Raw genomic sequence first — 9,200 nt, 5'->3', positions numbered from 1 at the left:
TGACCCCTGGAGGTCAGACTTCCGGTACGATTACATGCACAGCAATCTGTTTTTATTGCACTTCAGTCGAATCATAAGGGGATTTTCAATATTTCAATAGCGTTATCAGCCCAGAGATTCATACTAATATTGAGGCTATAGAAATTTAAATTTGGGGCTTCAATTACATGTTATAAGCATACAGCTGTTTAATATTACGAGTATTCTTTTCCATGTAATATCCACACAAAGTGCAACAAGTTTACAATGCTTTAACGAGATCGTGTGTTTAATTTATTTTTTATACAATTTCTTATTTTTGACTCAGAAAGGCAGAAATGTGGACGAATAAACGTATTAAATATTTTGCGTTGCCTTGGTTTCTATTACGTGTAATTCAGGTTTATTAACAGGATCGTTGTATGCTTTACTTGATCATGTTTGTACTGCTTTTGGATTGAAACCCTCCCCCAGGACCCTTATTTGCTTTTTAAACACTTGAACTATTTATAATGAAGGGCCGCAAGGTGGTTCATTACAAGCTCAGTGGGGTCTTTGTCAATTAAAGTTATGTCAAAGTAAAAACAAATTTGATAAACTCTATATTGTGCTGTAACTTACTAAGTAATTGATTTTAATTAATGATTTTAATTTTAAATTTTAAATCTTAATGAGCGAGAATACTGTTAAAAAGGTTACATGGATGTCAAATTAGGGGATTGTAGATTTATTGTTCATATTTTATTTCTTTTCACCCGCGAAGGATTTACAACATTATAAAACACATGAGATTGTCCGATTAGGACTGTGGTGATCGCACTCGTTTCTCACCCTGGCGCATGTGAGTTTGGTTTGTGGTAACCAAGCCGGACATGTGGGTTTTCCCCGGGCACTCCGGTTTTCCCCATAAGACAACGCCGCGCCCTTGCGTAACATCGTGCAAACGAGAGTGATAAATATAAGGCTGTAATATCTTGTTTTACCATCGTTGTAGAAAAGATAACTTTTAACTAAATATATAACGAAATTACTATACTTTCGCGAACAAATTGGCGCTCTTTTTAAAAACACCTACATTAATCAGTCATTTAAAAGCCTATTTCGGCTTAACATAAAATGAAACATTGTTTGTTTCACGGTAAGATCGCGATGAACTCCGCCGCCTGTGTGTGCCTTATTAAAGTGTCACCCCCAAGTCCCCTAGACTTACCTGATACCTTGATTGAGGAGCATCCTTGTTCCCGACTCCTCCCTCCTCCCGACTCCTACCTCCTCCCGACTCCTACCGACTCCTCCCTCCTCCCGACTCCTCCCTCGCCCCGACTCCTACCGACTCCCGACTCCTCCCTCCTCCCGACTCCCGATTCCTCCCTCCTCCCGGCTCCTTCTCCCGACTCCTCCCGACTCCTCCCGACCTCTCCCGACTTCTCCCGACTCCTCCCGACTCCCGCCGACTCCTCCCTCCTCCCGACTCCTCTCGACTCTGGCGGACGAGCAGACAGACAGGCAGACGGACAATTTATTGACTTGCACATAGTAAATCCACACAACACATACATTTTATAATACAATTTGTCAACGTGTATGAGCAATGATAATACAAACAATAAAAACACACAAATCAAAACATACAAATAATTATGTAGAAAAAAACAATGAATTATCAATGAGAAGGTGAACATTAAAAAAAATTCTTCTTCAACATCCAAAGAATTACAGCATTGACAATGCCTTTCAGCTCTAGGTATGTTATTTCTGGCATATCTACTAGTTTGAATACGAGGTGGATGTACAGATAGACGTCATCGACTTTAGTAAACGCTTAAACTACCTGGTAAAATATCTAAGTAAGTTCCATATGCTGTCAACTGGCCCTACCAAAGCAAGCCCCTAGCGGGGCGCGAGACCCCGCTCCGTACCTGGACGCCCTTACCACAAAACGAGGTTACGATTTTATTTATCGTAAAATCAAGCAATTACTGCATACACAATGAGCAAATACAGCAAATATCATCCCTAATATATCATACGTCGGTATTTAATTTCATACAAATTGCATTTGGTATATCTATTTATTTAAACATTATTAAATAGACAATCTTATAACACGCATATTAATTTTAATTTTTATTTTAAAAGAAGATATAAGAATGGATAACCCGATTCACCGACCGCCTCCGCAAAATTTCACTAAGACATGCAGAGTCAATAAAACATTTTACATAAGAAAACTCGAAATTTGAGAATCACGCCGTCTTTAGAAATTGGCTGTACGGGTAACGGCAATTATTATGTAATGAAGACCGAAATATGATGATTTGCTGAGATTTTAACCGTGATGAAAACCTTTAAAGTTGTTCGCTTACACCTGTTATTTTGAAAATGATATTTTTTTTTAACTTTGTTCAAATTGAGGTGGATAACTTACTTTTATAAACCCACTTCAAATTTCAACCAGCAAGTACTCACTTGAACATTGTTTGTTGCTATTTCAAGCCTTAAATGATTTAATTTTCAAAAGCGTTACTTACGCTATACAGCAAGTTTGAATAACATTATGGCCCAGTCACATAGCCCGGCCGATGTCCGGCATCGGTAGAGCTCGGCGGATTTTTTTGGTGCCACCGAGCTCTCCTCATCGGAAGCAGAGCTCGGTGACGTGAACGGACTCCGTCCGGACATCTTCAGGCGACCGACCGAACACCGGCCGGTGACCGTACAGAGTCTGTCTCAAAATGGGAGTTTTTTCTGCCGATGTGGCAGCAACTACCGGCCGGAGGTCGGCCGGACATCGGAAGGAATACGGCCGGTACCCGAGCAGGTAACAGGACACCGTGCGATCGCCGGCCAGGTTGTTAACGGGCTTTGAACAATGACCGGCCGATGCTCGTCCGATGTAACACGGACTTGCGTGCCGAGCTATTCCGTTCTTCCTACCTGACATTGTCAGTTCATCACTATGGCTGCACCGAGGAGACTTCGAATGGCACTGCTCGAACACGAACTGGCTCAAGCAAGGTTCCAGTACAACCTGGTCCTGGCGGCAATACTAGAAGCCGCCGAGAGGGAGCGACAGAGGGCCCGCAGAAGAGAAAGACGCTGGTGGGTGCGAGCGTGGATCATACGCAGACCCCTTTTCGGCCAGTACGAGACTCTCACGAAGGAACTCGAGGCCGAGCACGCTGCCGACTTCAAAGCCTTCCTCCGCATGGAGCCACAGATGTACTATGAGTTGCTTAACCGAGTTGGCCCCCGCATTACCAAGATTACAACGTAAGTTAATCCGTATTTTGCAAACAAAATTCCCTCCAAACATTATATTCTTGCTAAGGTTTAATCATATTTCATCCTCTTCTGTTGCAGGCATCAAACCCCCTTGGACCTTGGGCTGAAGCTGGCAATCACCTTGAGGTTTTTGGCGACCGGAAGCAGGTACCACGATCTTGCGTTTGCGTTTTGTGTCCCACACAACACCATCGCCCTTTTCATCCTCGAGGTGTGTCAGGCCATCTACGACGTATACGAGGATGAGATGTGGGCCACTCCCCAGACAGAAGATGAATGGCGCCCGGTGGCCGAGGGATTCGGAGACAGGTGGAACTTCCCCCACTGTTGTGGCGTGATCGATGGGAAACACGTCGCAATCAAGAAGCCCCCCAAGAGTGGCTCACTCTACTACAACTATAAAGGCTTCTTTTCTATCGTCATGCTTGCGGTGGTAGACTCGAACTACAAGTTCATCTGGGTGGATGTGGGGTCACCAGGGTCGTGTTCCGATGCCGGCATCTTTAACCGGTCGCGGCTAGAGCCAGGTCTTCGTGAGGGAACGATCGGACTCCCCCAACCGGATTCCCTGCCTAATGACGACCGGGACACACCGGGACTACTAAATGGTCGGAGACGACGCCTTCCCCCTTCGGCAATACATGTTAAAGCCCTACCCTCATCGTCACCTGGCACGGGACGAGCGGATCTTCAATTACCGGTGTTCCAGGGCACGCCGTGTGGTTGAAAATGCGTTTGGTATACTTGCCAATCGCTTCAGATGTCTTCTAACAACCCTGGGAATGAGACCGTCGACAGTTACTAAGACCGTCATGGCCTGCATGACCCTACACAACCGCATGAGGACTCGTTACCCCAACATCCAGAATGCCGTGTTTTTGTATTTCTCATGCCCAGCATAGTAGTACATAGGTTGTCCCTCGTAGAACTCTGCTATCTTTTGCATCTGGTCTTGGGTGATCTCCTCTATCGGCACACCAACGGCTCGCCGCGACGCAGACGCCGACGAGGACTTAGACTTGGACTTAGACTTGGACGAGGACGTGGGCTTGGACTGCGACGACTTTGACGCCTGGGACGCCCGGGACGCCATGGACTCAGCATCGGATATCTCTGATTGCTCCCCCTCCGTACCACTGGCACCGCCTTCTTCCTCTTGTATCCTCTTTCGGGGAGATTTTCTGGTCTTCACTGCTAGCGTCTTCTGCTTCTTCTGGCCCTTTCCCTTGCTGCTAGCTGGCTGCTGCCTCTTCTTGCTGCAATTCTTCTCATCTCCATCACTTTCCTTGACTAATTTTGGCATCCTGTTTATAAAGTCTGTCAAGAGTGAATCGTGTGGGTACAACTTGCTGAATGCTGTACACAGACAGGAGCGAACAGTATATATACTAGCAGAGATATCCGGCCGGGTTACGGCCGAGTTCCGGCCGAGCATCGGCCGGTGTCCCTTACATCGGTCAGCCACCGGTACTATACTTTCCAAGGCTCTGTCCCACATCGGCCGGAGCTCGGTCGGAGCTCGGCCGGTGTCCGTTAAAAAAACCTCGTCCTCTGGTTGTCTCAGATGCACGGGACACCGGCCGATAATCGGCCGTGCACCGGACGACGTGTTTTCCGATGTGGTTACGATGGGGCTGCGATGAGGGAGCTCGGTGAGAGCCCGGTGAAATTTAGCTCCGAAGTTAAAATTTCACCGAGCTGCCACCGATGCGGTTTTAAGCAACAAACGCCACGGATGTCCGGCCGGTGTCCGGCCGGTGTTCGGTGAAAATCGCATCGCTGGCTCATCGGAACCTCATCGGCCGGGCTATGTGACTGAGTCATTATAAGAGTTAAAATTTGAAATTCTGATGATGATTTGACATTCTCATAAAATATTTTGTTCACATTTCAGACAAAAAATATTTTATATCGATTTCTGACCCTATAAGACTTGAAATAGTTTCTTTAATGTTTGTTGCACGATAATACATGAATCATTTCGACAGTGAGGTCTACAATTTCAGTTAACTTACTCAAAATTCAAGACTTTTCTTTTGTGAACAAACACCGTTAATTGAATGTTATTTAATTCTATCATTGACTTTCATTCGTAGTGCGGTAGCGAAGCGTGTGAAATTAATAATAATCTGTTTGCCTGAAATACCAAAAGCTCTCTTTGATTTCATTTTCCAAAAGAAAAAAAACTTAATTTTACTGCTTCGAATGTAACACAATAAATGACGTACGTGCATTAGATTAGAAATGTTTCTTAAGCATTATGCGCTTTAAGTAACTTAAACCATATGCACACTTTTGCTCAAGTTCATACATATTTTATGCGCAGAATAACAAATACAAATATTAGTTGATTAAATCAATGTGTTTCGTTTTGTTCCTTGCAAACATATTTTGGAAAACAAGTAATTAAAGAGAAGAACTATCGGTTGTCCAGTTTGCGCAGTGGTTAGTGCCCTCGCTTAGCTTCTCACTAAGATGGTTACAGAACAGAACAGAATACAACACAACAGAACAGAATAACAGAATAGAATAAAACAGAACTGAACTGAACACAACATAACAGAATATAATAGAACAGAACATATTATTTATTAAGACGTATACAAAATACATGATCTTTTAATAATCACATATATAGAATAATTGAACACATAGTGAAAACACGGGTAATCAATAAGAAGTCAAATAGAATACAAATGTATAGACATATTTAAATTAGGTGAGCACGAACAAAACCAGAGTTCGATTCCCGGGCTGTGCGTAAGCAAGTGTGTTAGGTGGTCGAAAGGGTTCTCCGGTCTCGCCCATAACCTAAGGCCAGACTCTCCTGCAACATCGTGCCAACTATAGTTAATTAGGATACGCAAAGTTATTAAATAAAATTCAAAGTAATCAAACAATACGTTTATGGACGCAAATTATATTTAAATAGCATACACGGTATTGCCTTTGTATCCTTTCTTGTACAATTATCCACCAAGGGCCTTGGCCGCGGAGGGCGTATACTGTTATATACGTATCATAAGCGGAATTATAAAATTATTCAAACGAAGCATAATTAAAATGCTAGATTTTCTTTCCGTTATCAAAAAAAGACCTTGTGATTATTCAAGACATTAATACGTTTGGGCAAGCTAATAAGAAGCCCGGGCTTACCCACTTCATTTATATTACTTAATGACCCGCCTAGCTGCGAGATTTAAACCTTTCAACGCCATAAAAATGTAATTAATGTATTTCTGCAACTCAAAACCGTTTCCATGAGTAGCGAAATTATAATTAAATGTGAGCGTCATGGCTGGTCTCATAACGGATTACAGGGTCATGTTTCAGCAGAAAGAATATAGCAGTAAGTGTAGAAAGATTGGTTAATGTTATTTGAATGTCAAGTCTAACACAGTTTTTTCACTCGTACCGCTGAACGTGGCAAATAAGGTTAAACTCATAAATCCTATATTTCATGGCGGCAGTTAAAGATGCACTCTTTCCTTCAAATGATATGTACAACAATTGTTTCAATTTGCCGAGAAGAATAAATAAATATCGAACACAATGGTTCTTATGAAGATTACCGTGTATAATTTGAAAGTAAGTCACAGAAAACACGGCATTTTACCTATTAAAGGGGTTGTCTCACGTATGATAAAATAGCGAAAAAAAGAAGAAGAAAATTGTCGACAACTGACATAAACTTAGCATCAATGTGTACAATGCATTGAAACTTACTAACTGAAGTACCACATAGTTTACAATTTATTAAAGTTTAGCAGTTATTTCGTATTTTTCCATTAGAAAATATTACTGGGTATGTCTACAAGGTGGAATTCATTCCTTATGCGTGATTGGCTAGTCGGTGTTATCACGTGATATTACTGAGGTAGGTGTATTGCTTAATTATGTCACGCGATTAGAGTAAGCCTTTGTAGCTCAGTGAGTACGACGCTGGACTACAATATTGGCGACACGGGTTCGAACCAAGCGTAACACTTTCTATTAGATAATTGTCCTGAGATTCGTTACGGAAAAAACAACAACTTTTTTTGGTGCAAATACGTGAGACAGCCCCTTTAAGACGACAGTAGATCACATAAATTATTTGAGGACCATCCAGTTTTTTCAAATCTGTGCGTGTTCAGCTGTAAACTACACGGTTACACTCTTTTTATCAATAACTTTTATTAACATAAATTTATTTTTTAGTTAGTAGTTAAAGATTAATCACTCAAAATTTGTGTTTGTTATACATGTGTATGTATTGATTTTAAATACGAGTGTCCATTCAATATTCTTTTGTCTTGAAAATGACTTTTATTTTATATAGTAATTCTACGAAGGGCGTAGCTAGCCCTCTATTCACGTAGGCTCATTATTTTGTTAGGGTGGCATGCCCCATCGAAATTTTTGAAACGATGGTTCAATCTATTGCATTCTTGGCGTTCTGAGGTGCTTTATTCACTACTGGAAAATGGACAGTATTAGGATCATGGTGTAAAGTATGCATACTACAACTTTGGCCAATATTTTTGCCAGAATCATGTGGATTCAACCGCTTACACGCGTACAGACAGCTACGCGCCTGACTACCCAGTTCAATACTGTCAGCAGAAGGACCTTTACGCCATCAGGAGAACTCGTCAAGAACGTGGGAAAGCCACTTCTCTAGCAGGGTCACAGTAACAGGGCCCTTAAAACAACGGACTCCTTTAAGATAACGATGAGAGATGATTGAGTAGGGTACAGATAGAACACTCATAAATGTATTTCTGAATGGAATACAGGAATTCTGTTAACATTTTATTTTCCTCATCACATATTTTCATTATTGGAGGCAATCAAGTATTATTTTTTTATAGTTACATGTTTCTGGTGTGTGATTGTTTGTTTTTATGTTCAATGTCTTTGGCGTTTACCCAGTGCCATTAAACGGGGTTTATGTTAAACTTTGGCTACTGGACCTTGCTTTTGTAGTTTTTCATATAAATATCGATATTTATGAATGCAATCGTTTTTCATTTGGTACTTAAGTTACATTTCTTATTAACACACTTTATACATCGTATTACATCCATATGTTCCAACGTTGTCGCTCTCAATTTTGCAAAAAAGACAAAACCAGAATCGGGGACTTTTTAGGGACAGTCTCGTGATCGGAGCTAGCCCCTTTCACCTTATTGAGATAATGTTCTATATACTGTTATACTTCTTCTTGGAAAACATATCCGTATGCTAGAGGTTGTTGTACACAGTGTGGACATACCACGTGGTGTCTCAAGTCACATTTGGTAATTACAGAAAGCAAAATAACGATTTTAGTGTAACTCTCGGCATAATGACAGTGATGGCATTATGACATCACTGTTTATTGCTGGACTCTGATTGGACAGGCACGACTTCCGTTGACTCGGCATTATGACATCACTGTTGATTGCTGGACTCTGATTGGACAGGTACGACTTCCGTTAAATCGGCATTATGACATCACTGTTGATTGACGGACTCTGATTGGACAGGCACGACTTCCGTTGACTCAGCATTATGACATCACTTTTTATTGCTGGACTCTGATTGGACAGGCACGACTTCCGTTGACTCAGCATTATGACATCACTGTTTATTGCTGGACTCTGATTGGACAGGCACGACTTCCGTTGACTCAGCATTATGACATCACTATTACACACATCGAGAAGCGAATAGATAATAACAATAAAATTGTACCAGACATTACAACATTCATAGTCATGTATATTATTCGTATTTATTATGTCATTTCCGAAAGATTTATAAATGAATATTATTTCACTGTTTGAAACAGTAAAAATACCCATTTGATATTTTTTTAATTCTTAGCCCGCTCTCACGACCAAATCACACGTGAGCGTGCACAGAGCTGGGACACAATTTTTATAGAAAACTATGTCAACGAGTGCAAGCGG

At 41.6% G+C, this 9,200-nt stretch overlaps 2 protein-coding genes across 2 annotated transcripts in view; one reads left to right on the top strand and one right to left on the bottom strand.

The window, feature by feature from the left end:
- Positions 1-61, bottom strand: part of LOC128222251 (uncharacterized) — a 12,691-nt gene extending 12,630 nt beyond the window's left edge. Inside the window, exon 1 of the mRNA XM_052931206.1 lies at positions 1-61. This exon is cut by the window's left edge and continues 22 nt beyond it. The gene's annotated coding sequence lies outside the window, so the exon portion shown is untranslated.
- Positions 62-2,938: 2,877 nt separating this feature from the next.
- Positions 2,939-3,991, top strand: LOC128222412 (uncharacterized). The gene is made up of 2 exons (XM_052931393.1): positions 2,939-3,252; positions 3,343-3,991. Exons 1-2 carry the CDS (start codon positions 2,939-2,941, stop codon positions 3,989-3,991), a joined length of 963 nt encoding a protein of 320 aa, XP_052787353.1.
- Positions 3,992-9,200: the final 5,209 nt, after the last annotated feature.

This window comes from Mya arenaria, chromosome 16 (assembly GCF_026914265.1).
Source record: "Mya arenaria isolate MELC-2E11 chromosome 16, ASM2691426v1".
Classification (NCBI taxonomy): domain Eukaryota; kingdom Metazoa; phylum Mollusca; class Bivalvia; order Myida; family Myidae; genus Mya; species Mya arenaria.
Note: the sequence above shows the minus strand (reverse complement) of the source record. Positions and strands in the feature narration are given on the sequence as shown.

Bases quoted from the DNA above. Each gene is read 5' to 3' on its own strand.
- LOC128222412 (XM_052931393.1), top strand. From the start codon at position 2,939: ATGGCTGCACCGAGGAGACTTCGAATGGCACTGCTCGAACACGAACTG. The intron at 3,253-3,342 runs GTAAGTTAATCC...CTTCTGTTGCAG, and splicing joins CGCATTACCAAGATTACAAC to GCATCAAACCCCCTTGGACC.